The 17,029-nt window shown below is 32.2% G+C and overlaps 1 protein-coding gene across 2 annotated transcripts in view; it reads right to left on the bottom strand.

The window, feature by feature from the left end:
- Positions 1–7,318, bottom strand: part of LOC118179673 (protein O-glucosyltransferase 1-like) — a 116,412-nt gene extending 109,094 nt beyond the window's left edge. For both annotated transcript variants that reach the window (XR_015038428.1, XM_085807338.1), the window contains exons 1-2: positions 7,069–7,318; positions 6,712–6,811 (exon numbers count right to left, since the gene is read on the bottom strand). Coding sequence is in view for 1 of the 2 variants with exons in the window: in XM_085807338.1 (XP_085663464.1) it covers positions 6,712–6,811; positions 7,069–7,177 (209 nt within the window). In the remaining variant the exon portion in view is untranslated. The remainder of the gene's footprint in view (positions 1–6,711; positions 6,812–7,068) is intronic.
- Positions 7,319–17,029: the final 9,711 nt, after the last annotated feature.

The raw sequence follows: 17,029 nt of genomic DNA, 5'->3' as shown, positions 1-17,029 counted from the left end.
AAAAAAAAAAAAAAAAAAAAAAAAAAAAAAATCTTTTATTCTCAACAACAACCTCTCTATCACTTCTTTCGATGTTGATAGCAATATTTTCTGTATGTAAAATAATGCTTCAGATTTCACTCTCTGTCAGCTGATTGATGACTGGGCCATTCATCATTCACTTATCATCACGTTTCCACATATTCCATTAATTGGAATATTTTGCCTTTTGCTTATATCTGAAAACCTTCAAAATTTCAGCTATCTAATTATTATCCTGAAATACGGTAGCTAGCCACAAATTATGCCAAGCATTTAAAAGGCAATGCTCTTTCTGTATTTCCTTAGCTCAATAAATTTCATTTTACAAACATGAACCTGCGTATTTTCATTACAGTTACAGCTGGTACGTGACAAAATAACAGCTCGTAAATCAATGAAAAAGACAATATTTTGACTAGGCTATTTTTTAATTTATCAATTGCAAATGTTATAGCTGCTATCTCTCCATCAAAATTGTCACAATACTTCCCAACAGGACAGCCAATATTAAAGTTACTTGAATAGGCTCCAGCACCGGCATTTTTATCACATTTTCTGCTGAACCATCTGTGTAAACATGGAGCCACTTGTCTGGAGGGTACCTGTACTGTATGGTACCCAGAGGTGCATTTTTTAACTCATTCGGAGTGGAAAGGTTTTTGTTCACATTACAAAGAAGATTCAGGCGTTTTTCCAGCTTATTTAAACTTAAAACGAGATTTCACTCCTGCGAGAAAACCTAACGATTGGGTGTAGGAACATCATAAAACCCCTACGACATCTAGCGACATGCACGGCTAGGTGGTACATTTCCGAGAAGCAAGATTCTAGTAGCATTGATTTAAACGGGAGGGTTCCGAGAAAAACCAGCATGACTGGAGGCGATGTCCCGTCTAGGTGAGGAAGCGATGTTGCAGCTACTATTGCTGTTTTGTTGTAGTATAATTGTCTGAGTCATTTAAGAAATGTTTATATATTTATTAAATTTATAATCATGGACATTTCAGAAGTAGACAGTATTTTATGATGTGCTTGTACTTTTGATGATTTATTTACAAATTATTCATAGTCAAATTTTTCATATTTTGTGCTGATAGTGTGAAAAGAAATGTTACTGCAATATAATAGAATTTTTTTAATCAAATCTAAGGTGAATAATTTTTTAAAATCTGTCTGTATACATGCAACTTCATTTTTTCACTAATTACTAACCTTTTTAATTGTTTATTGTATAATCAGCAACATACTGTAAACAACATAAAAAGTGCATAAAAAAAGAAAGCATAGCTTATGTAATAATGAGAATACACATTAAATTTGTAAGCTATTATTTTTATGTTTTTAACGACAGATTTTCATAAATACATCAGAAACTATATTTTTATTATAAATGCTACATATTGAAACATTGAAAATTTATGGATTTATTATTATGTCTGATGAAAAACATTTATCTGCACATTCATTAATATAAAACTTATTGATTACATTAATACTAATAAATATACATCATCAACTTCTAAACCATTGCATTTCTTTCTCTATGTGTATGTAAATATGTGACATATTTGATGTGTATATATATATATAAATGAACATTGCCAAAACGTTTTTTTAAAGTCACTTCTAATTTATGCAACAATCATGTAATTGGCAGTAATTGTAATCATCAGTTCTCAGCACATTATCCTGGATATGGAATACACAGTTGAAAAATAATTGATTAGGCTAGGCATTAAAATTCATCCATATACACACAACCTTTGCATTTGTAATACTTGAAATTTAAACAAAAAAGTTGAGCAAGTAGGCAAGGGAATGTGCAATGCCAAGTTTGTGCAATTCTCTGATGTTTTTTTTGAAGTGAAAATAAGTCAATGTGTACATAGATAAAGTCAAGGGTTTGTGCAATTCTCCGTCTTCGTTTTTTTTAAAGTGAAAATAGGTTGATGTGCACATGTATATTAAGTTTGTGCAATTCTTTGACTTGTTATTTTGTCTTTGTGTAGTGACGAATTTTGGCGCAAAAACTGCCGGTACGCAAAGCCAAAATAACACGTCAAAGAATAATACAAACTCAGTATCCATGCACCGCCAAAAATTGCCAATTTTCTCCAAGGGGCACCTGTAAATATATTTTTACCAAAATCAGAAAACTAAAATAATGTTAAAACTATCATGGTAACCAGTAGTTTCGCTAACATTACTAACATTAGGGTCCCCGAAAAATCTACTTCGAGCGGTGGGCTTCCAGATTTGGAAAACAACCAATACGCCTTGGCGATTTTTTCAGGAAAAAACCAAGGAGGGATACCGTATAATAAAGATTAGCCAAATTTTGCATGCATTTTTGGTCTTTGATTATATTCTGATTTCCGTCTAATAAATCTTTGATTATAGTTTGATATCTGTCTAACACATCTTGCTTCCCAATTTTGATTTACATGAGAAAGATAACATTTCTTTCATTAACTGGTGCTCCGTAGTCATTCTGCCTAACCATAATTTTTTAAAGACATTCAGTAATTTTTAATAAAAATATCCAACAAATAAAATTTCTCAGATGAATATAAAAATGTTAGTTTTTTCAGCAATCAGATTTGGGGGCAGGGAAAGAGAAGGGCAATTTTTATCAATTTAAATTTAGATTTCCTGAATGCATTTTTAAGAAGGCCTGTCTATCTACAGTGACGACAGAAGACTCTCTACTTCAGTAATACCACAAATTATGCCCCGAGCTCTTGAGCATACTTCAGGGGATGTTGCCTTGACCTTTTATGGAGGAGAAAAGAAGTTTTGCTTAGGAAAGTAAATGTGTGGTCTGCTGAATATACACAACTATACAGTATATGTTGTCATCATTCTGTATAGAAAACCCTCATTTCATAAAGTTAACAGAGATGCTATATCTTGGATAAAAGCTGCTTCCATCTAAAAGGGGTAAATTATTAAATAACATATATAACAAACAGTGAAATGCAGTATGTTTTAGTTAATCAAACAGTACCTGCTGGTATAATGCCTATAATTAGCCAACAATCTGCATGAGTATTTGTACAACAGATTGGATTTTACATTTATTGTTAATTATTGATAGATCATTAATTCTACATACAAATGAAAATTTGCTTAAGCTTGCTGTCACAGTCATTAAAAACAGTGAAACCAATTCTATACGTACCAAGTCAGTAATCTTGTAACCGATAGTACAGAAAATATGGTAAAAATGAGAAAAGGGTTGATCTTTGGATTATGGTAACTTGGCGATTTTTTGCCGACCAACTCTGCTACAGCAACCCTCTATTTTTTTTTTTTCGCCGCCATTTTGTCTTCATGAAGTAAAGACATGTTTCTTTTCCTTTTATTTACTGAACACTTTTTCCAACAATCTACTAGCCGAATTACACTTATGCTAGAAATTTTATGTAACAAAACTGCTTAATCATGACAAATATTAACTGCAAAATTGGGAAAAAGTGCACAATCGCAAACTCCTTGCGCGTTTTTCAGAATAGCACATACACATAAACCATTTACACGTCGACTTATTTTTACTTAAAAATACATCCCAGAATTGCACAAAAATGGCATTGCATACATTCTTAACTTTATCCATCTACACTGCTATTTTCTCATAAATTACAAAAATTTGCACGAAAATGCAAAAAAATTCTGTGAATCTTTAAACTCGGTAAAAAGCACATATATGAAATTACCTGATCGCGAAAAAGTATATACCCTTTCCAAGGATGAACATTTCCACGTATAAAATAAATAAAATATCCAAAAACTTTTACCTCTAAATTATCTATTATATTATATTATAAACGTCACCAATGAATTAATACCGCAAACATTACAAATGGTTACAAATACTTAGTGTCAAATATTTAAATTACTTCCATGCACGTTTACTTCAACTGAAACGTATACCAAATTCCTACAAACACAAAATTCACAAAATAACTATCATTTAATCAAAATATCACTAAACCATGTACACGTCGACTTATTTTTACTTAAAAAAACATCCCAGAATCGCACAAAAATGGCACTGCACACACTCTTCACTATAGCCATGTTCCATGTACACTGCTTTTTTTCTCATAAATTAGAAAAATTTCAAGAAAATGCATGAAAATACTCAACGTATTCTACTCAAACATATAACTCACAAAATCACGATCATTAAATTAAAATATAATTAAATTAAAAAACACTACTTAAAATATAAATAAGCACATACATTAAATTAATAAAAATTAGATTACAATCCTAATTACTTTAAACTAAATCATTGCTAATAACAATTTTCCAATAATATCATATTAATTTATTTACTCCTTACATTTAGAACAATGCATAAAAATAATATCCTCAAATGATTAAAAATACTAACTTACCTAGTCCTCAGAATCTTCATTACGTGGCATGCACACTTCCACTATTTCACACAACACACAATGAAGCTTAATACAAAATAATATAGTACTACAGTTTTCCAAATTCCCCCCCTTTTCCAATTAAAGAACTGTAATTCGTCCATTAATGTCACATGACATATCTCTTGATCTCTCATTTCCCTCACACAAAATAATGCGTAATCGGAACTAAGTATTTCTCACATTATTACCAAAGTCCTAGGTAGTAACCTTTATCGCCTCCAAAATGTCGCCAAACTACCAGTTACCATATTTCAAAGATCAGCCGAGAAAAGAATCAGAAAACAGTTTTTAGCTTATCTCTCGTGGTTGTTCAACCCCAAAACTTAATTTATTGGCTAAAGATTTATATATATCAACTATTACAAACATGTTATTTTAGTCATACAATATTTTTGAAATCATCAGCTTGTCCAAGCCAAATTTAATAAATCCACTGGAAACAGTTTAAATATATTGGAAGTCAATATGTAATTTTCTTGAAAGCTTTATAAAAAAACTGAGCCAATTTTCATGCTAACTGAGATTCAGAACTGAGATGAAATAGACAAGAATATTCAGTCAAAAGTTCTTAACATGCGAGTCAAATAAAATGCAGATTTCTTACTTCCTTTGAATAAAAGGTACTTTTCTGTTTCGCCAGTGCAAATCTCGGCAAGCAGACTTTGTTGGCGACAGCATACAGTGTACACATAAAAAATGTTAACAAATGTTAGTTCTAAGAATTTTTTATTTTGATATGGCTTGATTTTAATATGGTTTAAAATTTTGTAAAAAGCCAATAAATGAAGACAATGAATTTGTAAAAAGACATTAATTTAAGAATTTACTGTGCTTTCATGGTTCAACATCCTGATTTGCCAGTTCCCAAGTGATCTCATCTCACGTAAACTACGCTACAAAAATCTAATTCTCTCTAATTATCTACATTAATTTTAAATCTTAATTTGGAATAATAGTTTAAATGTAAGAATTATTTCAATTCATACAAATAGTTTACTCAGAAATTATGTAAAACCACAGTGTTTTACTTCGCTAGTGCATTCTCATTAGAATTGATGAATTTAACCCTTGATTTTGCCTTTCTACATTTTCGCCTTCCGGTGGGCAATGTGAATGCATCCTAATTGACTTAATGACCGCGAATGGTCTTAAGGCATAAAATTTAACTATCTTGTAAAAATTCTATGTAATTGTATGCCAGTATTGAAAGAAACAATCAATCTGATAAGAAATGGCTGTGACTTGTTTTGAAAATGAAGCGTAAAAGGTTACCAGCAAAGATATTGCGTTTGGCATCAGTTGTACCATTATTGGCGATTTTATCGTTTGCGCCGGCAAAATGGAAAAGTACCGAGTAAAATCTAAAAGAACAAATGCAGCATTGCTGAAGCTGACAAAGTATGAAAAGGTCTTAAAAACAGCTTAAAAATTCTTGATGAAACATGCACCCAATTATTTAAAGAATTATTTGAATAATTACTGTCATCAATACACTTTTTAGCACATATTTTAACACCAAAATAAAAGCTGAAGCCTTACTACATAGCCAAAAGCACAATGGACTAAGAGGAAAAATGGACAGTGTGCTCAGCATTACATCGAAATTTATAATATGAACTCTACTTTCAGCAGAATACTTTTTCGAAAATGAGGCAGTTGAGTCAGTGACTACACTTGAATGGTGGACGTCAATGGCTTTATGAGAAAATGCATGTAGCAAAAAGAAATGAATATTATTGAAATGTTAAATTCAATTAGAGTTTCAACAGAGGGATAAAAGAATGTTTTTTACTTTTGAAACTGTACCCAATAAATTGAAAAATCTATATGAGATCGAAAAGGCAATAATTTTCCTTTTTTAAAAGAATTCAAATGTCAGTAATGCAGATATAAAATAAAAAAGAATGTCTCAAAAATTTTATGCAGACTGCAGATATTAGTGTCATTCCTATGATTATTATTTATTTGTCTTTATATAAGAGATATAACAATTGTTAAAAGTTGTTGAAACTGATAATAAGATTTGAAATTTATTTAGATTTCCGAACATATACTCTTGCATTATTATTTTAATTTATTAAATATACCCATTCACACAGCTTGTACCCAGTTAACCTCTTACTTCAACAAGTATATTTACTAATTAAAAGTCTTATTTAATGGCACATCTCAACCTCCAAAATAAGGGTGCAAGAATTTTTTTGAAATGCAATTTTATGATTATTGTTACAAACCGAAAAGTTACCTTAAAAAACAAGCACACGAATCTGATGAACATTCTTCATAGTTAGTGAGCGTTCTGTTTATAACGGCATTTATTTTCTTCCATTTAAGAGCAGGATTATCTAGTGGAGGAAAACATCACAATTCAGAATGAAACATTAATTTTTTTTTAAACAATGAGCATTAAGATGTATTGACTACAATGCAATCAGCGGCGAATTTACGAAGTTGGGTTCCCTATCTTAAGACACAAGGTATAATTACTATTTTTAATGATCAATTAGTGATTTGGAGCCCCTTGGAACCAGAGGCCCTCTCGATCGCGACCTTATAAATCCGCCTCTGATGACAATTAAAAAAATCAACGCGTATAAATTACTTGTAATATCACAGTTCTGTTTGTGAGCATCACAAAACCCATTTTCATTAGCGTACCCATAACAAACACGCATGAATGGAAGCACAGTCAGAATAATTAAGTTTAGCATTCTGCACTCAGCACAGAAATTTACTAATAAATTATTTTCATAAAACAGCGACTTTTAAAGACTTCAACTTTCCATCACCAACTGTATTTCAGCGCTTTACATTCGAAACCGAATGAAACCAAATAAAATGCGTCGTGATGTTGCCAGGTAACGGTGAGGAACAGGCGCTGCGATCACGAAAACTGGAGGCAGTGTCTAAACATAGCTCCGAAATTTTTAAGTAAGTGTTTCAGTAAATGTTTTCAAAAAAAAAGTTTAATGTGCCTTTCCTATGCAATGTCTCATTCATCAAATTTAAAAACGAAACTTCGCTTCTTCGAAACTTCAAATTTCTTGTTCGCTGTTCACTATCAACACGAGAAATCCCAAAGAAACCCTGACACGGAATATTCAGATAAGTAACATTCTGTTCTCTATACAATATCTTATTCTCTATCACTAAAGTGCCATTAAATTTCTTTATTTATTATTTTCATAAGATTCTAGCATTATACAATAGTTAATAATAGTAGCAAGTCATGTGGTTTTTTTCTTCGTAACTATTCCGTAGAGAAGCCACATTCCTTATCAGTAGTCCGTTCTTATCAGCAATTCACATCCCTCGGAGGCCCCCCTTTTCGTGCTTAGGAATTTCTTGAGAGGGAAAAATGGGGATCTCTTGACAATCGATGAGTATAGATTGTGATTTTTGTAACTAAAATCCCCGACTTTTTTTTCCAGGTATCAAACTTAGAATTATGAGCATATATAAATACAGTGTGGCCGAATTTGTTAAACTTGTACTATAATAAACTACAACGGTTAAATTAATAAATTAATTTTATATTTAACTAATATTTAAGAATAAACTGTATAATTTATTTTTGCTGAAATGCTCTCACACTGTGTATGGATTTATGATTTTGTCAATTACTGTTTTTCTGAAATATACATGAATTAGTATTTATTCGGCGTGTTATTGTGTCTTAATACATGAATTTTTTGGGAACCGTAATAGTTAATATAACTTTAGTTAAAATATTATGTACATCTCTGTGATGATATATGTCTTTTCTAGTTAGGTCACAAGATAAGGGCATACACATTACCATGTAGGAATTCATTTATTTATTTATTTTTTTAACTTAGCTAAAGTTTGCTTCTTAAAGACACTAATTTTTGCAAATGAGCTCGTTTTAACTACACTGATGGACACAATCATATTTAGGATATTTTCTACTTCTTTTCCTTTTCTTTCTATAGGCCCTTTTTTACCCTATTATTTTTGGGCCATTTATTTTAAATTTTATTTTGTCCCATCTTTTCTTTCTGGCCTTTTGAACTCGTACAAAATGTACGAAGTTCCTTTTTACTCTCCTCAAATACGAAATTGCCCCCTTTCTATGTATCTTTCCTTCGCACCTATGCTTGATTTTTCGCTCATCGGTGCAGAAAGACTTAGCGGATGCAAAACAAGACATCTGTCTACTTTGTCTGTCTGTCTCAAGGAGGTTAGAATAGAAGGAGGGAAGGTTCAACTTAAACGGTGAAGCTTGGCGGCCATCTTCCTATTATCACCGTGACTTGTGCAAGGAAGTCTGTCATTGCAACATTTTTTTCTTTTCTTTTTGAAGCATGTCAGCTTGTATTGCATATGGATGCACAAATAGATTCTCGAAAAAAATTCCGGGCATTATTTTTCACACGTAAGTATTAATTTTCTTTTTTTATGTAATATGACAACTATGTCAAAAAATATCACAATGTCATGTGGTTTTCTTTCCAGATGTGAAAAAAAGGACTTAAAATAGGTTATTTAATATAACTATAATCAAAATATATTAAATACATTTTAATGTTTCTGTTTATAGCTGGTATCTTCGTTCCTTAAGATACAATGCTATATGGTAGGATTTAAATTGTATAATTTGAACGTTTTAGTTAATTCGTTTTATAACTTTCATGAAAAGTAAGAAATCAATTGTTACTATTTTTATTAATTGTAAAGGTGTTAAATAAAGCAATGCTTTTCTTTATATATTAATTATTATTCATTTTTTAAGATAAACTGTTCTGTTGTTAAAACTTTTTTGCATAAACTTACAAATTTCTGGGCAGTATAGTGATAAAATTAAGTAAAATATTTACACCATTGAACATGTGGAAAGATGTATCCAAAAACTTATATAGGTGTATTTCTGTAATTCAACTTTATTAAAGGCAGTTTCTTTGAGATTAATAAATATGAAATGCGCATAAACTGAAATCAATGAATTCACATAAATCTGTTTTATTTTATTAAGATTTATTTTCTAACCTAAGCATATCCGTATCATACAAAAAATTCAACACTAGCGAGGGATTTCATTATAAATTTAACATATTTTTACTGGAAAATAAATGCACAGAACAGTTTAGAAACACGTACATATCACTGCCGTAATGCAATGTTTTGAAGTCACAAACATGGACGCCGCTTGTTCGGCGGAGTTTCATTCCCCGATAGTGGAGGAAACTGCGAACCCTCCCTCCTTCTATTCTAACCTCCTTGGTCTGTTGCCAGGTAACAGAACTGAATTTCTCATAGACAGAGTAGCCTTCTTTTGCAACCTTTAAGTCTTTTTGCCCAAAACGCGCAAAAATGAGACAACATAAATGAATAGCAAAGCAAATAGAACGAAGTAGGAATCTCAGTTTTGCACAAACAACATACGTGATACAACAACTAAACACACTGTTTTTGATTTTACAACATTTACACTACAAATCCACTCACTAACAACATTCCAGTTCTACCCTCAGAAGTTCTTGGTTATTTAAAAAACTTAAGACTAAAAAGAGTCTGGGCTTGGATCAAGTCCTGGTGACGATGAAAAGATGATTAAACTCAACAAGATGGTTAAACTCTTCCCGATCAAGATAGTCTTCCTGATGACCAAGTTATTCAACATAATTCTTCGCTGTCGTTATTTCTCCAATGACTATAAAACGGCATCTATTACGCCTATTCTAAAACCTGGAAAGCCTGCCTCGGATGTGGCCTTGTACAGTGCAGGCCTATCAGTCAGCTGCCCTGCCAGACTAAACTGTTTGAAGCAATTATCCTGAGAAGAATTCAGGATCACCTGGAGGTAAATAAGATTATCACACCACACAAGTTTGGATTTAGGAGCAAACTATCTACCACGCAGCAACTCTACAGCGGTATTGAACACATCGCTGAGGGCTTACAAATCAAAACTCGTTACTGGTGGACTTTTCATAGACACAGCTAAGACTTTCGATTGTTTCTAACTAGACGCACTCATTTACAAGGTACACAATCTGGATTTTTCAGATCACATTACACAAACAATTAAATCCTACCTTACAGGTACAGACTTTGTCGTTCGCCTCATTAACACTCATTCCACACACCGTGGTATCTCATCTGGCGTCCCACAAGGGTCACTTTTCGAACCCACAATTTTCCCATTTATGTGAACGGCATTCCTAGCACACCCAATACTAAACTAGCAATGTTAGCTGATGACACAGCGATCCTTGCACAAAGCGCATCTATTAGCCTGTAATTCAACTGTTACAGTTTCACATTAAGACACTAGAGACCTAGCTGATAACGTGGAAAATCGAAGTCAATGTTGATAAGACCGTTGTGATATTATTAACAAAGAGAAAAACACATCACTGACAAACTGCTATTTTATGCATCAACTCTGCCCTGGTCTAGGAAAGTCTCCTACCTTGGGATGGTCCTCACTAAAACACTTATATGGACCCACAAATTACACCTATTGTTCAAAAGTGTCGTGCACGCAAAGCTCACCTCTTCCCCCTAATCGCACGGAACATAGTTCTACCTCTTTATAATAAATTATTTATAAATATATCTTGAATACGGGTGCCCAGATGGTATAGTGGTTAGGGGAGGTAAGCCGCTGAGTTGGCTTCCGACCCAGGTATAGATATATCCATGCAGAATTGGTTACCAACTCGGCGAGTGTCAACCACTAGCTACCAGGCCGCAGCCCTGGGCAGCCCCGGCTGAGCAGACGAGTGGCCAATACCGTTATAAATAGGTGTCCGCCATCGGGGAAAAAATCTTTTGTCCCATGCTGTGTTATGCTTGTCCGGTTTGAGCTTATTCATGTAAGACCAGCAGGGAAAAACTGCGAACTGCACAGAATTGTACCGTAATTCAAATCATGAATGCCCCGCGGCATGTGCGAAATGGTAAACTCCTCGAGGAATTAAAAAATTTTCAAATAAGAACTTATTTTAATCACCTTGCTAAGAATTTTCATGTTAAACAACGCAGTATTTTGAATCCTCCCATCAGTATTTACAGTTATGACTACAATGATGCTAGGAATAACAAGCGACCTTATTTGTGAAAAAAAGATATTGTAGCTCTATGTTATCTATATTGTGAAATTTAATTTTTATTTAATGTATCTGATACCAATACTAAGGCTCCTATAGTTAAGTCATCTTTTTGTGAATGAAAGGTTAAAAAACTCTTTAATTTGTGTTCCTTCTATTGCTCATTTTCTCCCAAATATATTTTTCATGCTAAACAATTGATGTGCAATATCATCAGGTGATTCAGCTAGTCCAGAGCTTTTGTCAAAAGATATCAAAGATACAGTCATGTTTTAAAATGATATTACATTGTCAGCTCTTGTTTTCGAATCTATGAAAAATATTAAAATGTTTAATTAAAATGTTTAATTAATTATTAAAATAAGAGTGTTTTTTTCAAGCAATCATTGAAATATTTCAGTAATTCATGTTTTTGATTATTAACATGGTTCCACATATTATCTTCTTTATATTAGATATTTTTTCCTTAATTTATTTGTGCTGTATGATAAAACTATCAATTTTGAAATAATTAGTGTAAATATATCTAAAAAATACGTTTCTTCATTATTTTGCTGTCATAAAAACGTAAAAAAAAAAAAAAAAAAAAAAAAAAAAAACGCACCTCGTGGTTGTGTATTTCTTAGTTGTCTCCCCCCCACAAAAATGGGCATATATACAAAGAAATGCTTTTCAAACGACATACAATTACAATTCCCTTTTTAAGAATGTTTTTCAAATTAAGTATTATGTGTAATATCTAGCAATTATAAAAACTTGACTGGATGAAACTGCTGTTGCTACGTAAAATCAAAAATAAGCTTTCTTTTATCCGTTGAAATGAATTACATGCGGTTAAGTCTGAACACACATTCTTAAATTGTAAAAGAAATAGGGACAGGTTTTTATCTAAATTACTTGTATAAAATTTATAAACTTTAAATTATTTTGTATCATAACTCAAATTACAGAAATTCATTTTTATACATTGAAATTTATTACTTTTTTATCTAATAATTGTTTTTTAATTTAGGTAAAAATTGTTTTTTTTCCTTCTTTGGAATTACAAATACAATGCTACACGAGGGTGATTTGGCTGGAGGGGAAGGATCTTTTTGTTACTGGTTTCTATTTCGTATTTATATTACGTTTGGAGAAAAGTAACCAAAACTCAGAATACTGTACTTTTTTCTTCCAACATTTAAAACGAAGTGCTTCTTCAGAGTCTTGTACAATTATTTCCATAAACGAAAGTGATTGTAAGCTTGTTTTACATCATACTTAATTGACAACATGTTTTAAAGTTAGTTTTTGAATACGAATTTACAGTGTTCTTATTGCAAATTTTGTTAAAATATCATTAAGATAACCTTATCTGCACACTCTATTTTAATTGTTTCCGCATTTGACACTATTGAACGTTTTTATTCATATTTTATTTATTTTACTCTGCTAACTAAACTGAAACATCTAAAGCATAAGTTATTTGGAATATGTTTGTAGAGATATTAGGTATTTTTTGGAAGCAGGCAAGATGAAAAATAGCAACGGCTTCGCCGGGAATCGAACCGTGGATCTCTGGAATACCGGCCCAGCGTGCAGAACCACAACACCACGAAGGCACACTAGGAAGGCGGGAGAAATACCTTATATACTCCCCCTTTTAAAGGGCGACTGAGGTTTTTAGGGGACCCAATCGCCCAATCCTGGGTGAGGAGAATCATCATCTACACACCCTTTTAGTTCGGGCGCCACTGTAGAGACATTAGGAGTTTTTAGGAAGCAAGAGAGATGAAAAATGAGCAACGCCTTCGTCGGGAATCGAACCACGGACCTCTGGAATACCGGCCCAGCGAGCAGAACCACTATACCCCGAAGGCACTCTAGGAAAATGGAAGAAATACCTTATATGTTTTAGAAAATATACGTGAAATTTTTATTTAAGTGGAAACGTGTGTATACTATTCGAGAGCTATTACATTATCCGAAGAGTTTATATGCGAGGAATTCCGCGTGTCTATAAAATCAATCTTTAAAAAAGACATTGAGCCAGTGTCTTCGGTAAACGCGCCAAAACTGGCAGCGCTTTTCCCTTTCTCGCCAAGAGGGAAAAGTTGGTGATTCAGCCTGGTATATAAGAGCCTTAACCAGTACCAGTTCTATGTAATTTGCCTCGCTCGCACGGCTTTGTGGTGAATTTTGCTTATCTTCTTACTATTCTTTATCCGAAAATATTAACTAATCCCTTTTTAATTAATTGTAGAAAAAATTATTAACTCTTTTTAAGTTAGTCCATGAATTTAATTAGTAAAGTTAAAATTAGTTCTAGAAGGGGCAGTGTACTGCGCGCAGGCACCCTGATGCTCAATACCACTACACTTATGCATCGTAGAACGAAGTATCTACGTGTTCGACGTCGGATGGTTAGCTAAACTGCAGTGGAAATCATGGAGGTAGGAAGTAAGATGAAGTGGCCCTAACCGGTTTCCCCCATACCCTGTTCTGAAGCACTCGCGATCCCTACGTGGTGACCAAAACATTGGGTAATTCACCATTAAGTTTAATGGGTTTTGACACGATCAGATGTAAATATATTGTAATTACGTCGTAAATATACACATACATAATATATATATCTTTTTCTACAGTACTACGTATATGAAAAGTCCTACGTATATGAAAAGAATACATTTTTAAACAACATTTCATTTTGAACGGGATTAAATGCTACACTTTTCAGAGAATGGTTTACTCAGAATGGTTTAATTTGAATGAAATATTTTCACATGTTTTCGTTAATTAGATTAGAAAATTTTTGTAAGGTAATTCGATTTTATTCGGCTAAGGATTACAAAAATTAAGATCAAAGTTTATTGTGTTATTAATACTAAAATTATGTATTATTTCTTTTCTATTTATGGAGCTTCTTCCTAAAATACTTTCTCAAGTATGACTAGATTCTAAGGCATCTTTTAAATGCAAAACTATAAGTCAATTTATAATTAATGCTCTATTCGGTCCATTTCAAATTAGAACACCTTTTATTTTAAAAACGAAATACTTTAAATAGTACTTAACTTTCTCTGAATATTTCTGAAAGGGAATAAAATAAGGATTTTTTAAAAAATATTATTTAAAACTTGTAACTGAGTTATAAAATGTAAGAGGAATAATTATTTTAATTATACTTATCAGATTTTTTTACCCATAATTTCAACAATACATATTCCAAAAACTCTTCTGTATTACTTACTTAAGTACACATTTCATAGAATTTGCTTTACAATAACAGATTGCTTTCCAGTACGAACAATTCTTGCTTAAATAGTTTTATAACGTATTTGTCAACAGGATTTCAATTTATGTTTACAATTCAATGCTAAGTTTATTATATATTTAGATGATATTTATAATCATTATAAATTTAGATACCTTTAATAATTAGATTTCTTCACAGTAACCTTTCACTTGTTTATGAATGAATAAATCCTTCATTTCAAACACATTTATAAATAATTTAATAAATATTTACGTGTTGTGTTAAAGGCATATACATGCTTTTTGCAAGTACATGCATAAATACCCACACGTATTTCATATTTTTCATTTCAGGTATGTTCAAATCTTTAATTTCTGTGCAATCACTATACTTTTCGAGTAAAGTAATTTACACTAATTTAACATATACCCGAAAGTTTTACATAAGAAATATGTGTAAATATAATTTGAATGAAAATTATATACATTATTTTTAATACCCACTGAAAGGTAAGTTTTTCTTCAAAATTCCTCCACGATGGCATCTCTTCCGTTAGGCAGATAGCCCTTCCATGCCTTACTCTATTTAATAAAAACTTAACCTGACCTATGTGGCTAATTACAAATATTTTAACATGCATAATTTTATATTTACATTTAGCCATCAAATTTCAAACTTTTGACTTAAAACACGTTTTAGGATACATTCATCATCAAATTCAAATCTTCTGGTAAATATATTTTAGCAGAGCACACAATACCTCTTTTATCGATTTTACACAGTTTAATAATTCTCTGATAATATAATAAATAATAATAACTAAGTAAAACGTGTAAGCCCAAAGTGATTATTTTTCAAATATATAAAAATAAAATGATGAGTTTAAAACGAGCAACAGTAAAGCCTCTCCTCTAAAAAATTTTAAAAAGTACATGTTACAATAATATGTGGATGTGAAAAAAATTATTTTATTTAAAACATTTTGGGGTTTGGAACATAAAATAAAAGTATCGAATACTCTATCAAGGGTATCGAAAAATGTATACAATTTTAAAGGTATCGTAAGGTATTTTTCATTCTTTAAGCATAACATTTTTGCTAAAATCTATATTTTTGTAGTTCAACAGCTTAGAATTTTATAAAAAAAATTTTATAAAAAAAATTCATAAACAAAATCGCTGTTGTTAGTTATCGAAAAATAACCAATTTATGAAAAATAACCAAGATGTGATTTTTAGGTAAAAGTCACTAAACTATACAAATTGCTATTATCCATCACACTATGAATGTTTCTTTCATGCGAAAGTGTCCCGTTTTTCGATTTGTATGGAACTGTCGTGTGTCGAAATACTATCAGAGCACTGTCAAGCGAGCTTCTGCATGTAAACAAAAAACACCCCAGTTGGTGACCTAAGCTTCGAAACAGTGCTTCACCTGCTTCGAAGTGCCGGTTTGGCCACTTCCTTTCTTACCTCCCAAGATCAGTAAAATACTTTCTTAGGATATTTTAGAAACCTTGTTACCTCCATGGTGGAAATGCTAAACGTCCGACAAGTTGCGCAGAGAAATGTTTCCAAAATCTGCGCATTAACATATTTCCAATGCTATCACAGCTATTTTTTTCAGAGCGTGGTCGGATGGCGCTTTGGTGAGTATTGGTGTAATCTCTGTCGCACCTTTTTAGCAACTTAAAATTAAATTTCTAATGTAATTTTTACTTAAAGGAAGAGTATTTTAAATGTAATTAAAGTGTATTTTCTACAAGATTACATACACACACTTGAGACTTGGCTGATCAAGTGGGAGATAAGATTGAACGTCGATAAGACACATGTACTCTTCACGAAGAAAAAGAAGTTCAAAAAGAACCTGCAGTTATATGGAGTATCTATCCCCTGGGCCCAAGCACGTCCTTTATCTTGGGGTGATCCTCAATAAAACCTTTTCATGGCACCCACACATTTCATCTATCATTAAAACGTTTCGAGTAGGTAAACGTTCACTGTTCCCCTTAATTGCTCGAAACAGAGTACTTTCTATAGACAACATGTTACCCATTTATAATCCACGTTATGTCCCGTACTTTGTTATGCCTGCTCGCTTTGGGCGTACTCATGCAAATCTGCCAGAACAAAGCTACAAACTGCTCAGAATTGTGTACTGCCGCAGATTACTGCTTCTCCGTGATACGTGAGAAATCTAAACTAATATGACAAATTACGTATGGAGCAGCTTAAGTCATTCTATTGCCG

Source organism: Stegodyphus dumicola, chromosome X1, assembly GCF_044657685.1.
Source record: "Stegodyphus dumicola isolate Sdum_Otavi_A_Nest chromosome X1, ASM4465768v1".
Taxonomy (NCBI): domain Eukaryota; kingdom Metazoa; phylum Arthropoda; class Arachnida; order Araneae; family Eresidae; genus Stegodyphus; species Stegodyphus dumicola.
Note: the sequence above shows the minus strand (reverse complement) of the source record. Positions and strands in the feature narration are given on the sequence as shown.